The 14,510-nt window shown below is 45.5% G+C and overlaps 1 protein-coding gene across 2 annotated transcripts in view; it reads left to right on the top strand.

Annotated features, from left to right (window-relative positions):
* The window catches only part of LOC120822144 (mitogen-activated protein kinase kinase kinase 11), a 33,312-nt gene that overhangs the window by 4,946 nt on the left and 13,856 nt on the right, over nt 1-14,510 (top strand). For both annotated transcript variants that reach the window (XM_040181553.2, XM_040181552.2), the window contains exons 2-6: nt 8,286-8,466; nt 10,066-10,214; nt 11,081-11,256; nt 11,711-11,963; nt 13,728-13,844. In XM_040181553.2, the coding sequence (XP_040037487.2) occupies nt 8,286-8,466; nt 10,066-10,214; nt 11,081-11,256; nt 11,711-11,963; nt 13,728-13,844 (876 nt within the window). The remainder of the gene's footprint in view (nt 1-8,285; nt 8,467-10,065; nt 10,215-11,080; nt 11,257-11,710; nt 11,964-13,727; nt 13,845-14,510) is intronic.

Genomic DNA, 14,510 nt, shown 5'->3' with positions numbered 1-14,510 from the left:
CTTCTTTTAGTCTCTGTATGACTGGTTGGATACAGGAGAAAAAAGCGTTTTAAAAAGTCCACCATAGGAGGAACCAAAGCGACAACAACAAAAGATCACTTTTGATCCTTGCGAAGACCAAATTTCAACGATTGGGTACTTTAATTCAACAGATGTGTCCTCCCCTGTGTTGCTGCTGCCTCAGGGTCAGTGGGTGATGGGACGGGGGGACGGGGGGGGGGACTGTTGTTTCCCTCCTGTCGTTAGTCTGCAGAGGCTTTTGGCCCAGGTGGGCTCCCCGGAGGGGGCGCGGCAGCATGGACAGAAGCCGGCGGAAGGTTGATCAAAGCACATTCTTTGCATCGATGTATTGATTGTTCATATATATTGTCAACAATATAATGTTAACAGTCGATGCACTACAGGAGAAGTATTGTTTGAAGTCTCTGGACAACAGCCAGTTTAACAATAAATATCAATAATAATAAATGTATGCGTGTAGACCACTACTTCATAGTGAGTCTCTGCACCATGTGGCCGGCCCCACATTATCTATACACAATGAGAGGAGACCACACAATGACTGCACAGCACGCTTAGTCATGGAAGGTGTGTGTGTGTAGCAGGACGAGTGAGGGGGCAGAACAACAACAACTGCAGGGGAGGAGGAGGCGAAAAAAGAAAAAGAAGAGCAGACAGTGGAAGGTCAGAGCGCACAGGAAGTGGAGAGGTTTCCAGAAGCAGCCCCACTGTGTTGTTGTCTTTTCCCTCCTCCGGTCACAGAGATCACAAGACCGTTCCCATGCAAACAAGCAGAAACCTGCGTGTGTGTTTCTGGAAACATTGCTGTGAGGGTGAGGACTCGTTTGTTTTGAGCTCAGGAAGGAAACCAACGTGACGGATGTTACAAGCGCCTTTTGACTTCTTTGTACAGGAGTCGCCATGTTTGATATGGTTTTGTAGTCATCTTAATTCAAGACCAGAGCGCTTCGGTTTCCTGACTAAAGGCAAATCGCCTTAGTTGCTGCTTTTGTGTTTCAAATGGTGTCCTCCGAGCCGCTCGGCCTTCCTCACAGAGAGAAACACATTCACACCAACTATTCTAATACACGTTATGGCTCTTTCCTACTGCAGGAAGACTTCTGTACAGGAATGTGTTCAACCCTGTATCTTATGTAAACATGTGTTGACTCCTCAGCCCTAGTTCCTGGCTCTTTGCGCCCGGCTGTTTGAGTCGGCATATAGAACACCAACACCTCTGTTATTAAATTGACGCAATGGAATCAAAGATGGCGCTGACGTTGTCAAACCGGGGAGGGCGATACCTGACAAACCTGTTCCTCAGCAGAGCATTAGAGGTGAGTGTGTTAGAACGAGGATGTGACCATGCAACAAATGGTCAGGTCAACGTACACACGGCACTAGACAAAAGGTTGGACACGCCTTCTCATTCAATGTCTCTTCTTTATTTTTCTACATTGTAGAATCATGTTGAAGACATCCAACTATAAAAGAACACCTATGGAATTATGTGGTGAAAAAAAAAAAAGGTTGTCAACAAAGTCGTGGCCGTCTTCCAGTCGCCTGGAATGGTTTCCCAACAGTCCCAGAGGCGCTGAGAACTCGCTGAGCCCGTGTTGGCTGCGTCCAATAGGAGTCTTCACTGGATAGAACCTTGCAACACAACTAATGGTCTCAAACATATTACGAAGGCACGAAATTCCACAAATGAACTCTTGTTTAAAAAATACATATATAGAAACATTAAATGAAACGATGTGTCCAAACCTTTGCATGGTGCTGTATAGTTGTATGTGTGTATGTGAGCAGGAGCCTGCATGGTTGTTATTCTGATACTTGCTACTTATAAGATTGAATCTAACCTGAATGGACAGCAAACGCTGCCTTTGTTTTACTGATTAGAGGAAATGAGCCTGTTAAATGAGCCGACATGCATTCCTGGTTTACCTATTCATTTGAAATAAAAGGGGAATTCTGTGATTTGCGCTGGTGGCAAAAATAACCGGGAAGATTAACCTTTGCACGGATTAGCGAATGAGAATGAAATGCCTCGTCGGAGTGGTTGCAGCATCTTCTCGGTAAGTGTTGTGGCCCGTGTCGCAGCCGCCGCCTGCTGTCTGTACCCGGTGAACTCGGTGCGTGCCTGCGAGCTCAGACGAAACTCCCGGCGCTGGTTTCGTCGTGTTCTCTGTGATTATGCCCTATCTCTGCCTCTCTCTCTGTCTCTGGCTGCCTGGTCAGAAGTTGCCAGACTGTCTGTCAGCCGATGGCCTCGTCCCCCGGGGGACAAAGCTCCCGTTCTTCCTGGGGAAAGCCCCCGCCCTGGTGGAATTCTCCCTTTTCGCCTACGGGTGCAGCGCAGCGAGGGGGAGGGGGAGGGGTAGAGGAAGGAAGGAAGGTAGCGCGAGCCTAGAGGAGGCCTAGGTTGAACCGATGTGCTATTAAAAAGCCGATACGGACATTTCAATCTGACAGAATTTGGACTTAATTTGGGTTAATTATTTTTGCAGATTTTTTATTTTTATTTTTTATAAACTCACAGAGCATTTGTTCTGCAACATCGTCCAATAGCAGCCTTGTACTTACACACTGACATGTGAGCGATGGATCCTGGAGAAAAGCTAATTAAGTGAGGTGCAGAGTGACGGGGCAGAGACGTCTGCGTGTGGCTTGTAGAGAGCGCGTCCTCCACATGCAGCCACATGTCCCCTCAGATGACCCCGAGCAGGACGTTTTTCAAATTTGCTCATTTGCAACTTAGCTACTGAAAAGATGGAAACAACAATAAGGATTTAAATCAAATCCTATGCATGTTGTTTTATAGGAATAAATTGGATTTTGAACTCAACCGTTAGAAATCCTCAACCCTGGGACCCTCGCTAGGCTCGCTGCCGGCTGGAGTCAGTCCCAGCCACACACTCGGGCCGCTTTTTGTAGGAGTCATGTCTGCAACTGTGACACTCTTGTCTGAGAACAACAAACCGTACCAAACAGAATCCCGTTGCCAAGGGGATCTGTCACGGTGCTGTTGTTGCAGCATTGTTGGTTTCGCATCAGAAAGGACTGTCTGGACAACACGAGATCTAGTCATGATAATCGCTGTTATTTCAAGGAGAGGTGGATTTCCTGTTCTGATTGCCACTTTATTGAACACAGCCTCTCTGTTATCCCAGGTGAGATAGCAGAGGACGCAGAAGAGAGAAATCCTTATTGTCCCTCTTGTAGCTCAAAAGCCCAATACAACTCATACAAAACCCAGTTAGGATCAGAAGTCTTTGTTCTCATGGTCCTCTCAGTGCCCTGCTTTAAACTTGCCAGTGTGCTGAAGGTGTCCGGCGCACACTTCATTCTACGTGGGTCTCTGGCTGCCTTGAATGAAGTGACGATACGTGTCCAGTGGAAGCCACAAAACGCGGCGGCGGCCGTCGTCGTCGGTGGGATGGCGGCGGTCGGAGGCGTGAGGCTGAACTGTGGATGCACTCTGCCTCAGCTCAGGAAGTGGTGTGTGTTTGTGCAATCTGGTGAGCCCATGTGTGTGTGCGTGCGTGGCTGAGTGTAGAGGTGGGCTCTAGCCGTGAGCGCGGGGACATTTATGCGTATTGGGTATGTTGGGTTCTGGGGAGGAGCACGTCACGTTATTAGCTTGTGTGAATCTAAATTGTTGACCTCAATTGAATTATTAAAAATCAATAAGGTAATTCCCAATATTATATATATATATATATATATATATATATATATATAAATAACGGAGCACCACCTTGAGCTAACAGGGACTAATGACCCAACAATAACTGAAGTCTCATAACTGATATTCACTAAGAGCAAAGGATTGACGGTTTAGGTTTGAACGCCTCCAACCCTGCATCACAGTACACATGCACAAAGTAATCAAACTGCTCCTTAAATTATAACATAGCTTATTAACTTAATATGTCACTACTATGCAACATTAACAACTGTAATACCATATTTGATTACCTCAACAGGTACAAAAAACATCCATTTAAGCATGTGGGGGCGAGGAGTGTCCGTTTAAAAGCCTAATATGAAGTAGATGGAGATCTGTGGAAACAGGTGTTTGTGCCCTTGTGTTAGAAGAAGCTTCCTCGTTGAGCTTCTTAGGCCAAGACCGGAGACGCTGGAGCTCTTGGGAAAAGTGAGCGCGCGGGTCTCCCCGATGAGGCGTCTGCTTGAAAAGGTCTAACAGTTGTAAGCTGGAGATTCTTAATCCTTCATCCTTTCATTCCACTAAGCCAAACACACATGGACCCCTGTGGTGTCTGTGGCTGGACCAATCAGATCTCAGCGCTCAGTGTCACCAGGAGATGTAGCAGCACTGGAGCCCGAAAACCCAGCCTTTTGTTACATAAAACAGGGGGAGACTCTTCTGGTTCTATACAAGTCTAGTGAAAAATTACTACTTCGCTCTTGATTTATTCCCTCAATGAATATGAGCTAATGGTCGCAATCTCTAGTTTCAAGTAAGTTATGGTCCATTTACAGTCAAACAGACCATAAAGCAGATTATGACATTGTGACCCGACCGTTATACGGCGTCTTTACATTGGTCCTCCACAGCCCAAATATGGTGACTTCTGTTCACTGGTTCACAACTACTTCCACACCGAATAAGCAGTTCATGCTGAGCTAGGCGATTACGGCCTGATGTCTCCTCTCATACAATGAGCATATTTGTTTTTGAAATGTTGAACTGGCTTCAACCAACATAACTACATTTAGTGAGAAACTTGAGTTATTATTTGCTTCATATCTCGTTCCTCACAATGTAATTTCATTAAAAGAGGAACACTTATTATATTGAATTATTGCCCAGCACCTGCATTGCACACCCCTGCAATTGAGCCAACACCCCTTGTATGTGTGCGGCTCAGCAGCTCTAACTGCATGTGTGCGTTGCACATTTGTCATTTGTCAAAATGGCCACAAAGTGTGTTGTGTGGGTCTTGTGTGTGCATCTGTTTGCCCAAGTGGAATGAGGGCTTTTTGTGCGTGTGTGTGTGTGTGTGTGCCATCTTGTATACCTATATCTCATTAGTGTTTACTTTTTTTTATTTTTTTAAGGAAAGGAGTCGAGGAAAGATGGTTAGGAGAATTCACGAGGAGTTAGGAAAAGACAACCGTGGTGTTAAGGGAATCCAACTGGTCGTTATGATGCGATGAAAGACGCACGTTAGTGATGTCAGTGTGCAGCAGCGTAACTACAAAGGAGCTTGGATGCCTTTATCTGTTACAGTGCGGAGTCATGCTGAGTCAGGTTCACAGTATCACTTTATTATTAACAATATAGATGAGATTTACTCCCATGATCTGCGTTTCTCGGTCTTGATCGTTATTTCTTGAACGGCCGAAGGATACGTTGTTATTTAAATATTGCCGCCGTAAGGAATCTCTTAAGGGTGGTGCAGTGGTTCCTATGCTAAAGGAGCTAAGTAGAAAGGCATTGAAGCTCCTTTCCTTTAGCATTAGAGAATTCAAACGGCTCTTATCACGGCGCCCACTTACACTACTTCCTGGTCATTTCACACAGTCAGGAACCTTCCTAGGCTGGATTCGAATAGTCAAATTTTCTTAAGTGTCCGATACGCGCGCGTCACTTCCTGGAAGAAGGCCGGATGGTGAGCAGACAAACGAGTGAGAGCAAGCGATCTGGGCCTGTTGCAGTAATTACCAGCACTCCCTTCCACACCAATACCAGCCGCACCCCCTGCCCTCTCCAAGGGGACGTTGAGTCGACAGATATTGATGTTGTGCAAGAAAAGGTTAAATGAGCCGGCCCTTTCTTCCTCACTGTCGGGGTGTTTTTTTGTCCATTGGTTACTTTTCTACTTTTGTTGTTCGTGTTTACGTATCGAAGCGAAAGTCAATGGGAAAGTTTGTGATGGACAGACCCTGATGTTGCTTTTTCTCCCCCATTAAAGGAAAAGAAGCTGTCTGGCTGTCAGGAATGTGAAGTCAAAGCCTCCATTGATTGTCTGTCTCTGCACTTCCATTCCATCTTAGAGGCGGAATGGACAAAAAAAACCTGCTGCTCTTGAAAGTGTGTGTGTGTGTATATATATATATAGTATATATATATATATATATATATATATATATATATATATATATATACACTATATATCTATATATAGATATATAGATATATACGCGTGTGTGTGTTTGTGGGTGCGAAAGGGTGCCGGATTTGCTGTGTGAGAAACTATTATTAAAAAACCGAGCCACCCATCGCCTGTAAGATTCTCGCACTGTCTCTCACTCACACACACACACACTCAAGACAACACACAGCCGACAACACAAGCTCTTGTGATGCATTCCTTTGTGACGTCAAACCCGACGCCTCTGGGTTACGCGGCCCTGCACAGGATGTCAGAGAGAGAGACCAAGACAAAGACAACAAAGAGAGAGGACCATTCGTGTGTGTGTGTGGAAAAAGTTCAAGTTAAAGAAAAGCGTCTCGAGAGGATTTCTCAGCGCAGTGAAAAGGAGAAGCGCGTGCAGCCCAGAAAGTGACTGCAAATAGCTTGAGTCTCACTTCCCTGTAATAAGTGCCTCCCCTCCCTGGCTTGATGGGCGGCCTTGCCCTGCGCGCGCTGCCCGGCCTGCCAGCGGAGGGGAAGGGTGGCACGGCAGGGCATGTGATACAGCCGCACCGCAGAGGCCCACGTCCCCGCGCTGCGTTCTATTTTCATGGAAACAAAGGCTTCCAAGGCCGTGCGGTCGCACAGCACTGGCTGGTTACCAAGATGTGTTTACTTCCAGGCTTGTTACATTTTACATTGTGCACTTTTCTCATTTGGAATTTTGCTGTGTTTAGAGCCCTGTCACATCAGCCACGTGTGTCTGATTGATCCACCATCATGGCTGCGCCTCCCCGTCAATAAGGCTCCATCGATCTGATTCTGGACCCTGTTTTCATCAAATGCTTCTGGTTATTGTCGTATTTAAGAAAGGAAATGGACAAAGTGGAATTTCTGCTCTAAACATGGTGAGGTCCAGAGATGGCTTTGCTAAGGGCTTAAGGCACATTGTTTCGTCATTGGTTCCTCTGCATTTTAATGACCAATTTACAATGTGAAGTTGGAACCTGAACGTGTTTAGCTGTCCCAGCATGATTTGGCAAATTTTATTAAAGATTTAATTATTTTATAAAACAGTTGGGACACTGAGTATCAAACATTATTATTTATTTTATTGTCATCCCTTTTTATTTATTAATGTTTATACACACACACACACACACACACACGCACGTGTGTGTATATATGTATTTTTTCAATCTTTCAATCACAGTACTTTTGCATTCAGAAGAGTATAAGGCCTCCGGTCACAATAAGGAATGCTAATCATCCGATCCCCCCCGGCGGGAGATTGTCTCTCTGTGTTTGAGAGAAACCGCAGACCTTATTCATGGATCTTCTCACACTTTAGCATGATCGACTCTGACAAAACGCTGGCAGACAACACTGTTGTTGGTCCGTTTAACTACAAGCAGTTGTACGCTTTTGTGACCGTGATGAAGTCCACGTTGTGCTTCATTTAGCCCGCGGGAGGTCACTGAAATTCGGACACATTTAGATGGGCTGGTTTAGTTTGGGGCTCTCTTAATGGTGCTGCAATGAGGCGATATAAGGATGCACAGTATATTTGTTTCTGGCCATATTTTGTTTACCGCTCAAAAAATATGATTATCAGAATTAAGGTTTGGAAAGAAAAACATCCAAAAACGGCTGAATATTTTGGAATGAGTGTTTAAATAACATATGTTCATAGTGACTTTTGATATTGTTTTTCATTTTTCACAGATCAGTTCATATATATTAAAAAAATTCCATTTTTTAATATATTTTTTTATATTGAAAATATTCCTGTAGCTGCGTCACAATAAAAGCCTTGTTGTGGCTCTCAAGGTAGGAAGCTTTTAATCTGAAGCAGCAGCAGGAAGTGTTTGGCTTGTATAACACAGCGACCATGCAGGAGCTACTGGACTCTAAGCACTCATTTTCAAAATGGCACCTCCTCTCCTTTTGCCCATTTGGCCACCTGGTATCAAAATGCAAGTGAACTCAGTCGTAGCATAGAAGACTTCATTTGTCACAGTCAGTTTGAATCGTTGCGGCACAAAGACCGCGAGGAGTGAGAAAATGTGCGTACAGAAGAAAGTCATAAAGGTTCCTGCAGGGATGCATCTATTTTTGTTTGAATCATATATATATATGAATATATTTCACTTTCACAACCTCTCTTGCTTCCCTCCCCAGTCCTCCTGGCTCAGCCCATAGAGAATGAATGTATGGAGGGTCTGACGTTGAAGATCACAGACTTCGGCCTGGCCAGGGAGTGGCACAAGACCACCAAAATGAGCACAGCCGGCACCTACGCCTGGATGGCCCCCGAGGTCATCAAGTCCTCCACCTTCTCCAAGGGCAGCGACGTCTGGAGGTGAGCGCTTGTGTGTGCCGCTCAGTTTGTGCGCGTGAAGGTGTGGTTATGTGCTATTTATCTTACCACAGCACCTTTTAAAGGAAGTGTTGGAACTATTTCCTTTAAAGGTGCAAGGTGTGACTCTAAATGTGATCACAATGCAAGATAAAGGACTTGATACTAGAGACTGAGACGCAGAGAGATGTGTTTAAGTTTAAGCCGCATGGGCTTCGATCTTCAGGTTGTCGCCTGGTACAAATATAGTTGTGTGCTGATTGTGCGCTGGCCGCCGCACTCCGGGGACAGAAAGCGCGATGCACATAGAGGGGAGAGGTGATGGTGGGAGACCGAATGATGGATCGCAGCGAGACCGAACCGCAGCCACGTGACGGCGTCTCTTCAAAGGGCGGCTCTGTGCTTTGTTGAGGGACATCTGTAGTGCACACTGTCCCATTGTCCCTGGCACAGACGGAGAAGGAGGCCACACAGCAGACCTAACCGCAGCCCTTTATCTGGAAATAGATGTGTGTGTGTGTGTGTGCACGTTCACTTGCTATGGTTTCATGTAAAATCCAGCAGGACCGTTTAATCCACTCTTAAATGGGTCTTTGCAGACCCACACTGGGCATATGTAGAACCAATCGAACATGCTGTTAGAGAACCTTTTTGAAAACGAGAACATCAATAAAAGGTTCTGCTATGCTGCAAGCTACTTAAGGAATTTTCCGGTGCATTTAGGAACCCATTTTAGTCAGTGTGTGTTATTTTAACTACCTTAATGGGATTAGTGTCCCTCTCAGACACACAGACATGCTCTCCATCTCCCGTCTGTCAACAACAAACCCGCGCAAGCTCATTTTCACAGCGAATCACAGCGTGAATCTCAAGAAATGAGCAAAAAATGCTCTCAAAACGGAGGGTAATCTTTATTGTATTACTCCTTTTCTCATCTGTCCACGGCCCGCTCGTCCCCAAAGCCGGCATGCGAAGACAGCGACCGCCTCAGGGAGAGGCGAGCAGCACCTCAGCGCAGTCACAGTGTGTGGAAGTTGTAATTAAAGAACTAAAATAAATAAAAAAGTCTGCGGCCTGCGCTCTCCACTTAGGTCCAGGCAAAGGCTAATTGATGGTGTTTGATCCAAGTCCTGGGCCACGCTTCATCTTCTAAGGACGCTGCTGCCATTGTGTGGGCTCAAAAGTCCTGTCTGTGTGTGTGTGTGTGTGTGTGTGTGTGCTTGTATGAATTCTGCATGCATGAGTTCTCATTGCACAAGCACATGTTTGACTAAGCAAAAATGTTCCACCTCGCAAATGTGTCTTGTTTCTGTACCGTCAGCTCTGTGATGGCGAGCGTGTAATGTGAAGGTGTGATGTGCTGTAGGAAGGAGAAAAACATCCCCGTGAAATATTTAAACACGAGTCCTTGATTGACGTCATATAGTATTTAATTTCTCTTTTTGTGATCTATTACTATGTATACTGTATATATGATGTGGGCATGTTACAAAAGTCTCATGTATGCTGATCGTGCTGTACTGTCTGCGTTGTTAAAGCACAGCATGGGGTGTGTTTTCTCCTACTATATATCTGTGTTTAACTTGTGTGTGTCCTCTCCAGCTATGGTGTTCTGCTGTGGGAGCTGCTTACAGGAGAGGCGCCCTACAAAGGGATCGATGGACTCGCCGTGGCCTACGGAGTCGCCGTCAACAAGCTCACCCTGCCCATCCCCTCCACGTGCCCCGAACCTTTCTCCCAGCTCATGTCAGGTGTGGAGACATAGTCGCCATGAGCCCGGCGCACTTTTTCCATTTCATTTTTCTTTCGGGAGATCACGTTACAAACCATGTGCTGCGCGTCACGTGGCCGCAGAGAGGAAGTGTTTTGCACGGTAACCTCCTTGTGCAATATGCGTTCTTCCTTTGTTCAGTTTCAAGTTAAAAAGAGATGTCACCTGGGTACCTTCTGACATGCCAACGTCACCCTCCTCTGCCAAGAAGTAGGACAGATAGCTTTAGTGTGTCCCGATGGCTTTAATGCTTGTGTTTAAGAAATAAATAACAAAATGAGATCAGTGCACTAAACCACCGATGGCCACCTCAGAGGATTAATTAATTATCGGATTGGTTTTTGATCTGCTTATGATGCAACAAATTATGCAAAACCCCCCGCAGCAAATTAATTACGCATAACACTTTGAATAAGTGATCAGCTTGACTCTAGTTTAGGCTCTCACAAGGAAGTGAAGTATGTGCAAATAAAAAAGTACTTTTTGACCTGATTCAAAGTCTTCTAATTCTAAAGAACACCTGTCTATATGGTAATTGGTCAATGCTACTCGGTATGTATTGAGTTGCTTCTTTCAGGCCCATACTAAAAAGAAGTAAAACGCACGAATGGAGGGAAGTTTTGGGAACTTGATGTCAAATTTTTCCACTCATCTCACAGAAGCGACTCGGTACCAGACTAAATGAATCCTATCCCGCTTGATACGCAGTCCACTCTGCTGTGGTCCGCCTTGTTTGTTATAAGTCTCTTATCTGCGTGTGCTGCAGAGAGCGTAGCAGTAATTACCCTGTATCTGAGGTGCTGCATAGGGACCCTGGTGTCTGACTGTCTGCTATGTGTGGGATAGGGTGCTGGGACCAGGACCCCCACCACAGACCCAATTTCAGCTCCATCCTGGCCCAGCTGACGGCCCTGGAGCAGCAGGTGAAGGAGGAGATGCCGCAGGAGTCCTTCCACTCCCTGCAGGAGGACTGGAAGCTGGAGATCCAGGACATGTTCGATGAGCTGCGCGCTAAAGAGAAGGTAGAAGGCAATGATTGAGTAAAGGAACCATTTGTGTACCTGTTTTTGTTCATTCATCTACTTCGACCAAAAGATGATCCCTTACAAAAACAGATTTCCAGGCACGTGCATTCCTGCAACTTTGCTTTCTTTGTATCAAGTTACAAAGTCATTTAAAGGGCCGGTGTGTAAGGGATCTATTTGCAGAGATAAGATATAATCTACACTACTGTTTTTGTTAGTGTATAATCACCTGAAACTAAGACTGGTTGTGTTTTGGTCAGCTTAGAATGAGCCTTTTACATCTACATGGGAAAGTTGCTAAATCAAGATTCAACAACAGGCCCATACATACAGTGCAACTTTTTAATATTAACACCTTCAAACACAAATCAGTGGAACATCCAAAAAAGGTCCTCTTGGCATTAATGCCCTCTCCCATTAGCCCACCTCCTCCTCCTCTCTCCTCCACCAGGAGCTGCGATGCCGCGAGGAGGAGCTGAAGCGTGCGGCCGTGGAGCAGAAGTCCCACGAGGAGTTCCTGCGGCAGCGCGAGCAGCAGCTGGCCCAGTGGGAGCAGGACGTGTTTGAGCGCGAGCTCAGCCTCCTCATCCTGCACCTGAACCAGAACCAGAACCAGGAGAAACCCAACGTCAAGAAGAGGAAGGGCACCTTCAAAAAGCACAAGCTCAAGTGCAAGAACGGGGAGAAGATCAGCATGCCTCAAGGTAAGCGTGTCTCTCTGTGTGCGTTTGTGTGTCTTTCTTCAAGCTGCTTTTTAAGTTTTTCTGTCACCAACACGCCGACTAGCCGGCTTGTGTCAGCCTACGGTCCTGACAAGAAATTCCATTTCAAGGGCCATTAATGGCTCAGTCCCAAGAAGCAGCAAAAACAACAACAGGCCACAAAAAATATGAGCGAGCAGCGAGGAGGAAGAGAGGGAGAGAGTTTGTGGTGCAACTGTAATTACGCAGTTCGGCTTTGCGGAAAGTTCCTATCAGGACAGGATTTGTGTGGGGTTAAAGGCAAAAAATACCTCTAAATTACATTATCTGTTGTTTACTTTTATTTTGAAAAAGTCACAAGACCAGCGTTAAACGTTTAGGGGACAAAAGGTGGACCTCAGTGACCATCACACTCCTGTTTAACACCCAACGGCTGCGACCCTCCTCCATCATCTGTTATCGCAAAGTCACACAGCAAGCCGCAGTTCACATCCAGAGGGTCTCAATGTGTGTGTGAGTGTATTTTAGGCAGAGCAAGCATGCGTAAATACAGTGTGTCCGTGTGTGTGTGAAGGTTGTGGTTAGGCCTTTCCCAGCAGCAGCGTGTGTGTGTGTGTGTGTGTGTGTGTGTGTGTGTGTGTGTGTGTGTGTGTGTGTGTGGTTGATGAGAGGGGAGCGTGAGGCAACCACGCCTTGTTACTTCCTGTCTATGGACACACTGCTGGCTGCTCTCTCTCTCTCTCTAGGTATTCCTCCCTCACCCTTTCTCTCTCATTCCTCTCCCCTCGGGCTCCCTAGTCTGTTTTTACTCTCCTCCTAATTATACCTGTCTGACTCACTTTCTTTTGTCTCGTCCTTACCACCAATATTATTATCCTTTATGTTCTTTCTTCATTTGTTGCTCTTTCTAAAAGCGCTATACAAGTACAGTCCATTAGCTGTTCTTTTAGTACAAATAAATGAGCAAAGAACACAATTATTGATTAAGCTTGAGTTACTGCATTTTTTTGTGGAATTTATAATTATTTGCAATTCATTTGATGTGAAACCATATCATTAATCCAAAGTGATATATTCTTTGTTTCATTTTTTTTTATGATACTCCCTATTTAGACCTCTGCATTTAATACCACTTTAGATTTCCACAAGTAAAAACGATAGCCTTTAAATATAAGTAAATAAGTTAAAATGGTAATTTAGGACTTCAAGATCAACAATCAAAGAGAATGAATGACCGATTACATTATTTCTATAAAAAAATTACAAATTGAGGGAAGAAAGGTTATGGAAGAAAAATGGGAAAATTGAGTGCACATTCATTTGAGGGCATGAATAAGGAAGGAAAGCTGATACATTATTAATTATAATTTAATAATGTATTAGATCAGCTTTCCTTCCTGATACCCATCAAGTAGTAAAGATCATGATTAATCTTTCTTGCTCCTCTCAGCAACAAATGCTAGCTTGCTACATGCTAGTAGTCACTGCTAGAGGCTAATTGCTCTTCAGAAAAATGAGCCTTCAAGTTCATTGAATAATTAGTCATTTTAAAGTTTCCCTCCTGAGCCTGGTAGCTTATTTGCTGTGTCAGCTAGTAGCAAGTAGCGGCATTACCATGCTGTCAGTCACAGCTACGTTTGTAGTTCATGTTAAAGATGGTTTCCCCAAGTGCAGTCTAGAATGTACGAATGTAAAGTAGACAATGAAACCCAAAGTTGTGTTGGCGCGGGTGCTCTAACGTCTGTCGCGTGTGTTTGCGTGTTGCAGATTTCATCCACAAGATCACGGTGCAGGCTTCCCCAGGCCTGGAGAAGAGGCGGAACTCTCCCGATTTGGGGTCGGGCTCCTCGCCCTCCTTCGGCCCGCGTTTCCGGGCGATCCAACGTGAGTGCGCTTGATTTTCCCCCTTTGGATCAACACACAGGTGCACGCGCTTGTGTCTGCGTTCAGAGAATGTGGGATGGGTCGCCTTCCTGCGTTCACACAGACTCCGTTGCAGCACTGCTTCTCTTCTAAATGCTCTCCTTTCATGTGCTTTCAACCACCCACTTGTCTTTTTTTGTCTTCACATGTTTCCCTGTTGGTCCCTCTGACTCCCCCTCCCTGCTCTCTCTCTCTCACACCCTTTTCCCTTTTCCACTGTCCAAATATTATTTGACTTCCTCTGAGCCGCTCAGCACTTCTCTGCAGCTTTGTTCTTTCCACTGCAGCCCTGCTGTGCCCCCCCCCCCCCACCCCACACCCCCCCTGCAGTTTCGTCATTGCTGCAGCGGGTGGAGCCATCGAGCTGTAATTTCCAGGCAGACTGAGTACACAGTTTTATATGCGTGTAGTGGCTACAATGCGGTGTACTGAATTAAAAATACGCAGGGAGGGATTGATTGCTCTTGTGGAAGGTTGAGCAGGGTGTTGCGGCAGCGGCAAAGATTTACAGTGTTCAGCTACTGGGCCACAGGGCGTCTTAACCAAGCCCGGGAGGAAATCTGTGGTGGAGCAACAAGCAGTGAAAGGGATCTTTTTTTTTAATCTAAAGCATTCCCAAACGGGTGG

Source organism: Gasterosteus aculeatus, chromosome 7, assembly GCF_964276395.1.
Source record: "Gasterosteus aculeatus chromosome 7, fGasAcu3.hap1.1, whole genome shotgun sequence".
Classification (NCBI taxonomy): Eukaryota; Metazoa; Chordata; class Actinopteri; order Perciformes; family Gasterosteidae; genus Gasterosteus; species Gasterosteus aculeatus.
The sequence above is the reverse complement of the archived record's forward strand: the minus strand, read 5'-3'. Positions and strand labels throughout refer to the sequence as shown.